This window comes from Nuphar pumila, chromosome 12, assembly GCF_984573655.1.
Source record: "Nuphar pumila chromosome 12, dmNupPumi1.hap1.1, whole genome shotgun sequence".
In the NCBI taxonomy this organism is placed as follows: Eukaryota; Viridiplantae; Streptophyta; class Magnoliopsida; order Nymphaeales; family Nymphaeaceae; genus Nuphar; species Nuphar pumila.
Window position 1 is genome coordinate 11,579,079 of NC_143260.1, and position 15,613 is coordinate 11,594,691.

The 15,613-nt window shown below is 35.5% G+C and overlaps 1 protein-coding gene across 1 annotated transcript; it reads right to left on the reverse strand.

Moving 5' to 3' along the window:
• Positions 1–439: 439 nt before the first annotated feature.
• On the reverse strand, positions 440–1,702 carry LOC149819993 (protein JINGUBANG-like). The gene has a single exon (XM_089981718.1). It carries the CDS (start codon positions 1,700–1,702, stop codon positions 440–442), a length of 1,263 nt encoding a protein of 420 aa, XP_089837844.1.
• Positions 1,703–15,613: the final 13,911 nt, after the last annotated feature.

Genomic DNA, 15,613 nt, shown 5'->3' on the forward strand with positions numbered 1-15,613 from the left:
TGATTCAAGACCTATTTTCTACTAAATAAAGTATGTAGATCACATAAGGTTAGATCTACAGACAATTTGTACAAAAGTTTAAAAAGATTGGTGTTTTTTACAAGATTGTGTGTACAAACGACTGTAGCATATATTTATCCCAATATAAATGAAGCACAATGTGCACTTAACATGCCAATACATAGAATAAATGTGATATGTGGTCTCTATATCATACCCCACAGATTCTGCTTCAGAATATTAAAACTTCACCAGTTTTACATATAAAGCAAGAAGTTCATTAATTAATTCAACAAATACCAATCATAAACAAGTATTCCTCATCATTACACACACCAGAACATAGCAAAAAATAACATTTTTCCTATTTTGCCACCAATGGGCAGTAAACAAATTCACAGTTTCAACCAAAAAATAGCACACCTCCAAGAATGAAAAATCACATTGAAATAATATGACTCTCTGTCTTGTACCCAATATATGTGTCACCCCCACTCTCTACATCACAATCCTTAGGAACCCACCAAACCCTCAGACTTTTATCAAGACTCCCACTATAGAGCATGAACCCACCTCCAACACTATGTGAAGATGCTTGCAGGCACTTAACTGGCCCCTCATGTCCACATATAACCCTCAAATTACAGAGCCCACCACCAATCCCTCTCTTCCAAACTTTGATACTTTTGTCAGCAGACCCACTACAAACAAAGTCCTCCATTGTGGACAAGCACAACACAGCCATCTGATGTGCCCTAACTTCACATACCAACTTCCAATTCTTTGATTCACCATCCCCTTGCCACCCCAAAATGTACCCATCTGACTCCCCCGCATATACCAATCTCCCATCCTCACATACAACTATTGAGTTCACAGACACGTCCTTATGCCCCTCTAGCACACCCAATAAACAATGTGTCCTACTAGTGCAACTCTTCATCTTGTTCCACACCTTCACTTTGCCATCTGCGGATGCAGAGTACACTAGTCCTCTGTGTGCTACCAGCGCATTGATCGCGTCGTCGTGAGCGATTATGGACTCTAGGCATTTGAGATCAGAAATTCTCCATATCTTGAGAGTCTTGTCCCATGAACCTGAGTATATCAAACCATTGGAAACAGCCAGGCATGAGATGCTATCGGCGTGCTCAATCCATAGACGTCTGCGGTGCCGCCGAGTCTGTACATAATTGCTCTGCTTCATGAACTTGCCAAGATAATCTCTGGTGGTCGGCATCGTTGTCATCAGCTTGAATGCATTCTCGGAGCTCCGGCTTACTTTCCAAACCCTGATCCTAGAGTCTTGATGGGCTGTGAAGACCTTGTTTCCCGCTGCGACCACTGCCTTAACTGAGCCATCTCCATGGCCAAACTTGGCGAATTGCCGAAGGTCCGGCTGCTGCCATACTCGAATATCCGTACCTTGTGAAGCACTGAGTACAAATTCACCGCATAATGCCAAGCAAGATACAGATCCCACATGTCCATAAAGTACAGCTAATGAACGGAAGCACACGCAATTCAGTGTTGCCCCGGTACTAAAAGAATCATTTGATGAATGACTGGAAATGTACTCAGAATCTGTGTCAGAAACGAATGGATGCGACATGAGGCTGTCTTCAAAAGTAAGGTCGGCATCGTCCAGAAGGCGGCTTCTGCTGGAGCTGGCGGACAGAAGAGTTCTTGCAGAGCAGCCCATCTTTTCTTGAAGGCTGACAGTAAGAGGGAGCTAGGGACAGAGAGTTCTCCCGTTTTTTATTCTGGGTGGTTTAAACAAAGAACCAGAAATTGATGTTTGGGAGATAGAGAGAGAGTGAGAGATTAAAGTGGGAAGAGAGGCGCGTTTGGAGAGATTTAAAGGGTCGACCGGGTAAAAGAAACATTACCAAAAGGACCCTGAACTATTTACCAAGGACAGCATAAAGGATCTCTGCGCATACCAAGTTAACATGCATCATTGACCCATGGATGACAAATATAAACCAAACTTCATTTCTTTTAGCAATGAGTCTATGATTAGATGAGACATAGTGACAAACGAATTTTTCGGCAAAATCTCGTTTTACAAAAATTCATAAGAAATTGAAAATTTTTCATACATCTCACATTTTTTCTGCAAAATCTTGACAAAAAATAAATAAATTAAAAAATATAAATTTCTTTATAAGAAAATATTTATGAAAATTATTTAGAAATAAAAATATGCGGTTTTTTCATGATAAAATAGCTGTTTAAAATGTAAATATCATGGTTAAATCACGGTATTTATGTTTTTCATAAATCTTGTGATATTTTAAAAATCTCACAAGAAATTGCTGTTTTAAACTTTCAGGCAATTTCTTACTATATTATTGCTAGATTTTAATAAATGTGGCGATATTTGTCACTATGAGATGAGGGGTGCAATTTGTCGTTAGGAAAAAAGAAACTGCCCTTTTTTTCATTTAACCATTTTTTTTCCTTTCTGGTTTCTAAGAGTTAAAAAACAAAGGTAAGGGAGAATTTGGTAAATCTACTGTGGGCATTGCTTTTTTTTTTAAAGCGTAAAAGCAACGGCTACTTTGAAATTTCCGAATGGTCGGTGAGCGCCAAGGTCCCACTCACCTTTTTAGTGAAGAAATGGAACCAGGCAGGCAAAGAATATAATATTTGAGTTTGTAAATCACAACTAGACTGATTTTCAAAACGGGGTAGGCTTTATATCGTTACCAAATTCACTAGTGTATTTTGGTAATGGAAAATTCTTAGGACCATCCTCATCTAGATTGGCTGAAGTTCTTCAAATTGAATGAGGCTAAGAGTTCTATACTTTTTGATATTTACATGGACAAACTGTCCCCAAGATCAGAGACCTAACCGCGCTGGCTCTACTTACGATCACTGTCCTAGCGAGGTAAAACTCAGTGGGCTTACCTCTTGCCCGTAGGGAGACAAGAGTTCTATACTTGAAGTGTGCATTCCTTGCCAAAAAGCCTAATCCAACAGAAAATTATCCCCAGTGGGCAGAGAAGTGCTCAGTACAGAAACAGGCCATGGTCATCCTGGTACTTCTTGGCCTATAACATGATGTATAAACCAGTGCCACCGATAAAGCTGGTGCTTTGAAAATATCACAATATTATAGGCAATTTCAGGCCAGCCAATAATATTGGCAAAATATCATCATAAATAAAAATATCATGAAAATATTCTTAATTTATGTATTTGAAGCCCAATTTTTTGTATTTTTTTGTATTTTAAAAACCTTCCAAATTTATATTTTTCTAAGAAAAATGATACAAAACATGTTATTTTATATTTTTAATATTTTTACATTTTTTTAAAAATACCAAAGTTTGTTTTTTGGGAAAACCACCCATTGAAAATCTCTATGAAAAAAACCCTGGCCGAGAAATTACCTTGAACAATATAGGTGTGACTATGGTATAGACCACAGTGGTTTCTCCTCGTTGTAAACAAGAAACAAAAGAGGCTTGAGGACCATCCTTTTGTCACATTAATTTTTCTTCTAATATATTTGATCTTATTAGATCTACCTGAGTCGAACAAATGAATCCCCTTGGCCAGTAATTAGACGTCCAAACCAAATCGGTGGTTTCTACACATTATAAAAAAAAAAGATCCTTTGTCTGTTTGTCATATTTATTTTTCTTTTATATACTTGATCTTATTAGATCCATGTGACTTGAACAAAATAATCTCTAAAAGAAGAATATTAAGCATTTATTTAAAGCATTTGCAACCTTGCAATAAAGTCAAGAAAGCACCTTGATTGTGGTTAATAATACCATTTTAATATCTACGATGCCACCTAATAAAATGCTTCTTTTCATTTGGGTTAGCAAGCCATAAAACTAAAGTAGTGTTAAAAAAAAGCATCAGAAGCATATTTTAGGTTTTGCCTTTCATAATTGTAGCCTGCTTTTTAGTGCAATCCTTTGGTGCCATTAATCACATGGTCTCCAAACCATTTGCAATTATGGGACTACACAATCATGGTCTGAAATGCTTTTATTTATTGTTTAAACCAATGTTGTCAGTATCGGAATTGGACCTGAATGGTTTGGCTAACGATTCAGGTGTATCGGCCCAATACCGATACTCAAGTGTATCGCTCTGAATCGGTCAAAAAAAAAATTAAAAATTATTATGTGTCAATCAGAACGTGACACATGTTAAAATCATTAAAATAATATTAAAAATTACTTTTAAGCTATTTTTTATATTTATTAAAAAATAGCCTATTCAAGTCAGTATCATATCGATTTTCTGGCGATACTATAAGTATCGGCGGATATAGGCTGATATGCACCGATACTGACAAACATTGGTTTAAACTAGACACATGGGCCACAGAGAAGGCCAGGCAGCATGAAAAGGATGATAGAGGTTTCTTGCTATGAAGGGCAAAGAATGCATTAGCAATTAAGGAAAGAATAACCACTTTGGAACCCTCCTTTAGATATAAATTAAGTTGAAAAAGATGGTGTTCAAAGCTGTCAATCTTGAAAAGGACACCTTTTCTCGTATTAAAACATGTTTTATTTAAAAATTGAATGTCCTAGTAAAGGGACTTTTGCCAATTAAAAACTAAAGCTTTTGGTTCACAATGATGAACTTCAAAAGATAACCACTATCCAAGGTGACTAACTTTTAGGGAATTAATCGGTTTGAATTCGGATCGTATGTGGCCAATACCATATTTGACTAATGGGATGTTGGATAAATGGATTTCTGAGTTCGAATGGTGAACAGCTCATACTAGATCTAGTTTTTTACTTGTAGACAAATGTGGATATCCTTCAAATTCAGACGTTTATCGGATTCTGTAGAAAAAAGTCAAAACTATATCCACATGATTATAATAGAATATAGTTTTGGCTTGCCAAATGCAACTAAATGGAATTGAATCCCGTGGGATATCAGATAAAATTCAATTCATTGACATCCCTACTCTCTCTCTCTCTCTCTCTCTCTCTCTCTCTCTCTCTCTCTCTCTCTCTCTTGGATAGCAGGATAAAGAGTTGAGAGTACACTATAAGGACACAGGTCAATGCAGCGACATATCTAGCCACTATTACCCTATTTTTTGCCATTATAGGCCTATAATGATGACAATTCTTGCGTACAAGTAAAAAAAAATTGGCCTTTGTTAAGTAATAACGACAACATTTATAGTTCTTCATTAAAAGGTGAACCACCACCAGAGACAAATCTCGTTGAAACTGAAAACACCAATAATGGTGTGACAATCTTTAACGATGAGGTTGTTTTAACGGTGAAATCCCTAACTAGCCGCTATAACAGCGAGATCTTTATCTCGCCGTTATAGGCTACAACGGGAAGAATTGACTCGCCTATAACGGCGAGACAGGGATTTCGCTATTATAGGCTATAAACCTACAAAAAACAAAACAAAAAAATTAACAGATGTCGCCCTATTTGTTCTAAGATCATTTTGCATATTTTATGTTTCGAAGCAATCTAGTAAAAAAGAATAAGTAAACCAAATTCAATTATATGTACAAAACATATAGAGAATGTAGAGAAATTCACACCTACAGAACTGCATCAACTAACACAAAAGAATTACAATAAATTCATAGCAAATACGTTGATAATCATAGGCTTCCCCAAATTGAGACCTCAACCAGAACAAATCAGTACATAAAATGTGCAATTCCATAACACCAGTAATATCACTAACTTATAAATATGATATCAGTTGCTTGAGTAGGCTCATAATATGATATCTTTTTAGCTCTTGGTCCCAAGAATTCATGATCAACTGGGTGCCTTGTTGTCCTCTTCTTTTTTCAGCATGTGAGCAGTGCTACAACAAGTATGAAAGTGGAAAGACTGCCTAACAATTTTAAAGAGTTTGTTAGGTCTTTTAGACTACTTATTGTTATCTATAGTCAATAGAGAAATGGAAACGAGTACACCACAAAAACATTAATGTTGAAGCCTAACACTACATACTTTATTTTTTCTACACCCTAACCAGCTACAAAAAAGTATCATGCAGGCTTAGTAGCTTGCACAAAACATCATATATAAATTCTATTAAAGTATGAAATGTCTAGAAAGACTACTTACCAAACATATTAGTTTTTTCTGGTTTCCTCTCGCTGCATATTAGCTTTTCTTGATGCTTAATAGTAATAGCAGAAGTCATGAACAATCCAATGTTTTCATATTAAACCCAGGAAGATGTTTCCATATTACAATCATGAGCACACTACTAGGTATGATTGCAACTAAAGTAGCTTTTGTGTGTGTGCATGCATGAGTGATGTCTTCTTTTAAATCGTTGTAATTTTGAAAAGATTTTTATATGAAAAACATGTGAAAACCAGACATCAAATAATAAAAACCGGTTCTCACTAGTGGATGAGACCGGGTCGAACTCAGGGAACGGAAATATTTCGTATTCAAATACACAATTCTAAACTAATCTTTATTGCCAAATTATTGAAATGTAAAATTGTTTAAGAAAAGTAAAACAACTAACTATTACAACAAATGAATACCCTTCGCAGAGGGCGTAAAGTGCAATATTTACAAACCCAATTAAATTCCTAATTCTAAACTGAAAAGTAAAAATCTTCTATCTTCGTACTTCGTGTCATGTAATCGCTTCTGCTCCACTCCTGTGCTATCCTGCACAAGTCAAAAGACACGAGCAGTACACGAGATAAAAGTAAAAATTATACTAAACAAAGTACACTAAAAAATTCTGAAAGATATCATGAAAGGAAGCTAATGACAATTCAGACTATATTAAACTAATAGCAACTAGCTAATTAATTCTAAGACTAAAAATAGTATATAAAAAAACTAACTAACATCATATTTCTTTACTAATTAAACTAATTACTGATTAGCTAAGTATTCTAACTACAAAGCAATTACCATTGCTAATTATTTCAAATCAACTAATTAAACCTAAATTCAAAACAACTAAGTAAAAGTAGTTACTAATTAACTAGTAACATATGAAGATGCTGATAATATGATAATCAAGAAACCAGTCATCAACCCAATTATTCCTTGTACAAAATAATCAATAATCAGCTAAGAACAATTGAGTAGATCTAAGTTCAGATATTGTTGAGAAATTGGATGTCAACCGATAATCTGATTAATCAAGAATTCAATAGCTTAGACAAAGCAATTATTCATTCTATCAAGTACTCTTTAACAATACTCAAACTAACATCATCAGACATTAATCCTTAAGAACTCAACTCTGATGGTTCAGAATTCTCAAGCCTTCAATCGATATTCAAATTAGCTAGTTCTCAAAAATCAATGGCTTGATCAAGAACAAACATCCGATCAATGCCACAGATTAATCCATTATTGTTCAAATAATATTCACCAGAGATTATTAAAAAGCCATACTTACCGGAGATCTGTGAACAAACTCATATACTCGATTATTTAAACTCAATCAATCAGAATTACAATGATCTTCAGTTAGATCAGGCATCACACAATCTCAACAAACTGGATTCTATCTAATCATTCGGTTGATTAGAATCAGGCATTCAATTGATCAATCGATTGGATTTTCATATTCAATCGCCGGAAAACAGCAAACAAAACCCACAGCCAGAGGTACTTTCAATTGTCGATGGATCCAGTAAAAAAAACACAATTCTGATTTATAATCACATGATACAACAAAGCATTTGATTTCTATTCACTTGACTCTGCTGAAATTTCAAATTTATTCACCTGACTACCGTAATACTGTGCTTCAGATGCCTCTAATAGCTGCCGGATTCCGGCAGATACCGACCATAATTCCAATCGGCATTAGTTCACTCCACAGGTTGATTTCTTCCGTTCAGATGACTGGAGGAATTAGAAGATTCAATGTATCCGGATTCCGGCAGGCTTTTTACAGCAATCCAAAGCTCCAATCGGCATTAGAACTATCTTTCAAGAAGCTTTGAAGAAAAAATTGATCGCTGAAAAAAAAACAGAATCGATCCAGATGATCGATTGAATTTTTGTAGAAATTTATTAATGGATCTAGATCCAGATGATCTAGATGCTTCGGTGACAACTTCAGATCACTGTAAACTGAATTTCAAATCATCTATTGACAACTTTGAATCCAATTAAAAAAAAATTCAAATAATATTTGTTTCATATATCAAGCAGTATCTGATTTTTTTTGTTTTTTTTTCTTTTTATATTATTATTATTAATTTTTTTAATTGCAGAAACAATTCACTACAAATGCATATAACTACAAACTAAAATCTATTCTAAAAATTTCTGAAACAAAAATAGTAAATCAAAACACATTTCTTTTAATATGAGTTATGAATGCTTAACAGAAATTAAAATGAAAATTCAAAAAGAAGAAGAAGAAAAAGAAGAAGAAGAAGAAGAAGAAGAAGAAGAACTCACCGGAGGGATTAGAAAAGAAGTGGAATCCTCCTATATGCCATTATCGTAGCTGGATGCCTCCACCGGATTGAGAAAGAAGAGAGATCAAGGGAGAAGAAGGAGGAAAGAAACAAGGTGAAGGGGAAGGGTTAGGAAAGAAGGCAAAAGCATAAAAGAGAAGACAAGCCTCTCTTCCCCCTACGTATGGTATTTATAATTTTGAAAGTTTTTTCATAAGTCCATCTTATTTCAAAGAATTTTATTTCAAAACCTCTCTTCAAAAAGTATTTGCAAAACAATTCAAAATGACTATGTTCTAGAAATTATAAAACTAAGTCTATCTTAAATCTATTTTTTTTATGATTTTCAAAAACTAAACAACTACAACTATGACAAAAACTAAAATAGGCATTAAAATGTAAAATAAAACTATTTTTCATGCATTTTCTATTTTTAAATCATTTTAGCACATTTACTCGAAACTAACATAAAATTGGGTTTTTGAAATATTTTCTCATGAAATCATGCATATTTTTATATGAAATATCCCTAAAATATATGCATGATCAATGAGCTAATCGTTGCATGATATTTAGCTTTTACAAAGAAACAAAAAAGTTATTCATATACCACAACATAGAATAAACAGTTGAGGGTTCAAATGAAGTAACTGATCTGCCATCTTCTAACTGCAAATTTTCATTGTTTCCGTAATGCCTCAAAATTTAAATTCAAAAAATTTAGCAAAAAATTTAATTTTTTCATTAAAGTTTAATCAGATATCTATAATATACATCCATATATCATGGTACACATACGTGATATATATCAACCAAAAAAACATAATGCATTTATTAGCAACGTGATTAAGTAGGTGTGATGTGTTATTCACCTAATAAGTCAACATATTCGTTTATAGGTGTGATATGTCATTCACATAATATATCAACATATTCATTCCAATTATACCGTGATCTATATTCGATCCGAGTTCAGCATATAATCATGCTACAATAATTAGAGTACAACTAAATTTATAGATTCACAACTGGTTATTTCAACAAGCTTATTTAATCATCACAATTCATATATTTAACCTGTTCACACTCATCGAGATTTATCATATATTAAAATAAGTTTTTTATTGGATTATCTGGTCTTGAAAATGTACCTCCTCACTAGCTTGTCCTTGCCGGACTACCTGGTATTGGACCAGTACACCCTCACAGAATCGTCCTAGCCAAGTTACTGGTATTGAACTAGTATGCCCTCATAGGCTCATCCCTGAGAGACTATTGGTGTTGTACATGTACATCCTCACAAGTTCATCTTGACTGTACTATCTAGTCTTGGATATGTAAAACCTTACGTGATCGTCCTCTTGAGAACAGTTCCTCAACATGGTATTTTATAAAGTGAATTCTATTACCATACTTGCATAAACATATTTAACCGATCATACGGTCAATGACCACCAATTCAGGTATAAGCATGTATACATTCAATATATATCATATCATATATCACATCATATGACATTTCAAGACATATCATCATGCATTTAGCATAACCAATAGGGTTCCATGAACCATAACTCAATCATGAGCCTAAATAATTATCGCATGCATTCATAACTTCACATCATGTGACATATCAACATTGTATAAAAGTATATCATCATATGCATGAATATCATAACATAGTCACATGTACATCACAAGTCAGATATTTGTAAATTGAACCTCGAAGCATGCATATACAAAATAAGTAAATCCAAATCATACGCATGTAAATCCAAGCACGCATATATAAAACATGAAATTTTGTGCATCCATACATGGACATGCATATTTCATAATACGAACATTTAAACCTTGAGCATACGTAATTTGAGTCGTGCATACAAAGATTTAAGTCATATATACATTTTTTAAAGTATGAGCAATTTCATGTCGACATTCTTAAAACTTGTGAACATATATAATTATACGTAATTACACATAAACAATACTCGCTACATTAACATGCATTAGAATTGCGCAGATACCAGAGTTAGTATAAATTTTACTCTACTACAAAATGTGTGAGGCTAACTCCGCCTGTGTATAACTGTTTAGTTATACACTGCCGGTCCCAAGCCCGTATAAAGGAGGAGGGTTGCGGTAGGCCTGTGACAGCCAACATAAAAACTTAGTCATACCCTATGAATATGAACGAATATGAGAATTTCGTTGGGGCGTTCCCTACTGAGCGACGCGATGTACTCTATAGGCCCGAAGGCAGTGATAAATGGGCAAGGGTTGCTAGGTCGTCGCCCGGAAGCGACGCGTCACACCGGCGCCCGGGTGTGGTGTCAAATAGGCAAGGGTTTTCTCACTTTGTTGGACGGGTGGGGGTAAAGAAGTTAGTCCAAGACCATAAAATTAGGTTAGCCACTTGGAACATAGGGTCTTTAACTGGTAAGTTGGTAGAGTTAATAGATGTTATGTGTAGGAGAAAGATTGATATTTTATGTCTACAAGAGACCAAATGGGTAGGTGAGAAAGCAAAAGTGATAGAACCTTGGGGATATAAGATTTGGTATACAGGAATAAATAAGAATAGGAATGGAGTAGGGATTGTTATGAGTCGTGAGTTTATAGATAATGTAGTTGAGGTCCGTAGGAAGGGTGATAGGATTTTACTTATTAAATTAGTATTAGGTACGGATATTATTAGTGTTTATGCACCTCAAGTAGGTTTAGATGATTCAACTAAGCGTCAATTTTGGGAAGATTTAGATGGAGTAGTACAAGGGATATCTTATGGAGAAAGGCTTTTCATCGGCGGTGACCTTAATGGGCATGTAGGCATTAGTAGGGATGGATTTGAGAGTATCCATAGAGGCTATGGTATAGGAGAAATAAACGATAGTGGAGAAAGGATTTTAGATTTTGGTTTGTCCTATGATATGATCTTAGCAAACACTTGGTTTAGGAAGAGGGAGTCTCACCTAGTAACATTTAAAAGTGGGGTTAATACGAGTCAGATAGATTTTTTCCTACTTAGAAAGAGAGATAGGGGTTGTTGCATCGATTGTAAGGTTATACCGGGAGAAAGTGTAGCTACACAACATAGAGTCTTAATTTTAGATCTTAGAATTAGACAATGCCGCAAAAGAGATAGACATAGGATAGATCCTAGAATTAAGTGGTGGGCACTGAAAGGAGCTAAACAAGGAATGTTTGTAGAGCGGGTAGTTAAGGAAGTTGATTGGTGTCTCGAGGAGGATTCAGAATCTATGTGGAATAAGATAGCGGGTGGCATGAGAAAGGTGGCTAAGGAGGTATTGGGCGAGTCTAAAGGCGGTGCACCGCTAGGAAAGGATACATCGTGGTGGAACGAGGATGTCAAATTAGCTATTAAGGTTAAAAGAGAGTGTTATAGAAATCTAAGTAAAAGTCGTGATAATGAGAATTTGGAGAAGTATATGATAGCAAAGAAGGAAGCTAAAAAAGTAGTTTGGAACGCGAGGGATAAGGTATATAAGGAGGTTTATGACAAGTTGGATACCAACGAGGGTGAGAAGGATATTTATAGGATTGCAAAAATGAGAGATAGGAAATCGAGGGATCTGGGTATGGTTAGATGTATCAAAGATGAAACACAAAGGGTTTTAGTCAAAGATGAAGAGATTAAGGAGAGATGGAAAGATTATTTTGATAAGCTATTTAATGAAAGTCATGCTCAGGATCTTCGAGACTTTTCTATTCCTTTTCATGAGATGAATCGTGACTTCATGCGCAAGATTCAAAAGAAAGAAATTGCAAAGGCTTTGAAGAAAATGAAATCAAGAAGGGCAGTTGGCCCAGATGGTATACCTATCGAGGCTTGGAAATGCTTGAGAGAGAAAGGTTTAGAATGGTTGACAAATCTTTTTAACAAGATTTGGCGGACAAATAAGATGCCTAATGAGTGGAGGAAGAGTACTTTGGTGCCTCTATATAAGAATAAGGGTGATATACAAGATTGCACAAACTATCGTGGTATAAAACTCATGAGTCATACTATGAAACTTTGGGAGAGGGTGATTGAGTCTAGGTTGAGAAAGGTTGTCATGATATCGGAGATTCAATTTGGTTTTATGCCTGAAAGATCTACTATGGAAGCTATACATCTTCTTAGACAACTTATTGAGAGAAATAGAGAGAGGAACAAAGATTTGCATATGGTTTTTATTGATTTGGAGAAGGCTTACGATAGAGTACCTAGGGACGTTCTCTGGTGGACAATGATGAAGAAAGGTGTTTCTCTCAAGTACATTAGTATAATTAAAGATATGTATGAAGGAGTAGTAACCAATGTCCGCACTTGTGGAGGGGTGACAACAAATTTTCCTATAACGGTTGGGTTACATCAAGGATCTGCTTTAAGCCCTTTCCTATTTGCTATAGTGATGGATGAGCTTACGAGATCAATTCAAGAAAATGTGTTGTGGTGTATGTTGTTTGCTGATGATATTGTTTTGATTGATGAGTCTAGAGTTGGGGTTAATGCTAAGTTAGAATTATGGAGACAGACATTGGAAGCAAGAGGTTTTAAGTTGAGTAAGAGTAAGACAGAATACATGGAATGTCGATTTAGTAAGCAACGAAGTAGTGATGGGAGTGTAGTGAAGCTTGGTGAGCAAGAAATACCGGTGGATGATTCTTTCAAATATTTGGGATCTATCATTCAAAAGTATGGAGAAATTGATGGAAATGTAAATCATAGGATAAAGGTTGGGTGGATGAAATGGAAAAGTGCAACTGGAGTGTTGTGCGATCGTAGAATGCCATTGCGGTTGAAGGGAAAGTTTTATAGAACGACTATTAGGCCCGCTTTACTATATGGTACGGAATGTTGGGCTGCCAAGAGACATCATATTCAAAAAATGAGTGTAGCTGAGATGCATATGCTGAGATGGATGTGTGGAAATACAATAAAAGATAAGATTCAGAACGAGGAGATACGTAAGAAGGTAGGCGTTGCACCCATTGAAAATAAGATGAGAGAGAATCGTTTACGGTGGTTTGGACATATTCGACGAAGGCTTAATGATGCTCCAGTTAAAAGGATGGAGAAATGGGAAAATATATTAGTTAAAAGAGGTCGGGGTAGGCCTAGGAAGACATGGATTGAGGTGATAGGAAAGGATATGAATGCTTTGAACCTCACCAAGGACATGGCATTGGATAGAAATGAATGGAGGAGAAGGATTCATGTGGAAGACCCAGAATGATTTTCTTTGTTGGTTCATATCGCCGACCCCAATTGTTTTGGGATGAAGGCGTAGTTGTTGTTGTTGTTGTTGTACAAAATGTGTGAGGCTAGTTTATATGTGTCGATGATGCGAATGCGATGGAGCAAGCTCGTATACCTCGGGTGTCATGTCAAGTATAAAAATTTGAGTGGGTTCAACGACGACGGTAGCGGAACAACGAGACACACATTGAGAGGCAGTAACAGAGGAGTCGACTCCACAACAGGGAGGGTTGACCCCTTACACACACACGCACACACACACACACACACAGAGAGAGAGAAAGAGAGAGAGAGAGAGAGAGAGAGAGAGAGAGAGAGAGAGTTTATAGGAAAGAGCGGGGCAAAAAACAAGGGGTAAAAAATCATGGGAGGAAAACCATGGATTGTAAAACAAGGGGTAAAACCATGGGGTTTGGGCTTGGGTTTTGGATTTGGTGTTACCCAATCGGTTCATATCAAATCCAACCCATTATATATATATATATATATATATATATATATATATATATATATATATATATGTATATATATGATTCTTTTGAGTCTCAAATGAATCCAAATCATTTTTTTTGTGAGATCTATTTGGGTTTCAAATAAATCTGAATCATCATTTAGTTTAGTAGATTCATTTGGATCTTAAATGGATTCAAAATCTTGTTTATCTTCAGGAGATCCATTTGGGTCTTCAGTAGATCCAAATCCTTAGCAAAACCTATTTAGGTCTCGGATGAATCCAAAATTCTTCTATATCCGTTTTAAACCCCAATACGGGTCTAAACCATACCCAAACTCATTTGGGTTGATCCGAGTTATACAAAGGTCCATATACCATGAATCCAAAATTTCAAAAACCCTTCTAGATCTGTTTTGAGTTTAGATCTTCTCCTAGGTCCAAACATAATTAGACCTAATCTGGATTGGGTCTACCAACTAGATCTAGTCGTAGTCATGTGGGTTGATTTAATTTGGATCTCCCCCAAGATCCAAACTGAATAGTTTAGGTCCAGTGGATCTTGTGCATTCCAATTGAATATTTTGAACCTAAGTCCATGTTAGTTGTTTCTCTTGGATCTTCAATGAGATCCGAATCAAGATACTTTATTCAAAACATTTTAATTTTTACTTTTATTTTATTCAAATTTTTTAAAAAATTCATGGGTATTATATCCTACCAATCTTAAAAGAATTTTGTCATCAAAATTTTCTTTCAAGACTACTCGAACGAATCATAGTATTTTTTCCTCAATACCGTGATTCTCAGAAAACTTTTGAATGACAATTGCACCTAGCCATATTTCTAGGTTCTCGATATCATACATGCATATTATAACAAAACAATAATCAATTCAACAAGAAGAAACTTACATAGTGATGCTGGTTGCTAGATGTGTAGTGCATTTGATTTATGCTTGAGTGTTTCAAGCAACCTAGATGTTACTAAACCAAAGGAGGAAGAATATAGAGAAATACCTTGCAGGGAGGAGGGAGGAGGGAGTAGGCACTCCGGCAACGATTGACACTGCTAGTGGTGGTTGGATGAGAGTGCAAAGATCACAAAGAGAGGAGAGAGTAGGTACTCCGTTGGCGGTGGTCCAGTGAGAATACAGAGAGAGAAGACGAAGAAAAAAGTTTGTCAAGTTTTTTTAAAATACTAATTTACAACGGAGACATAAATGTCACCGTCATAGGGAGAGGCTATAACGGCGACAGATATGTCGCTGTTATAGAGAAAAGCTATAATGACAAACTTTTTTATCTCACCATTATATATCAATACGATGATATTATATGCTCATTAAATATTGTCGTAAAAGGTTTTTAACAGCAATAATTAATGGTCATATAATGTCGCAGTTATAGATGAGGCTCGCCGTTATATATCAATAGCAGCAATATTATATGCCCGTTAAATATTGTTGTA

Coding starts and splice junctions, on each gene's coding strand:
- LOC149819993 (XM_089981718.1), bottom strand. CDS start 1,702: ATGGGCTGCTCTGCAAGAACTCTTCTGTCCGCCAGCTCCAGCAGAAGC.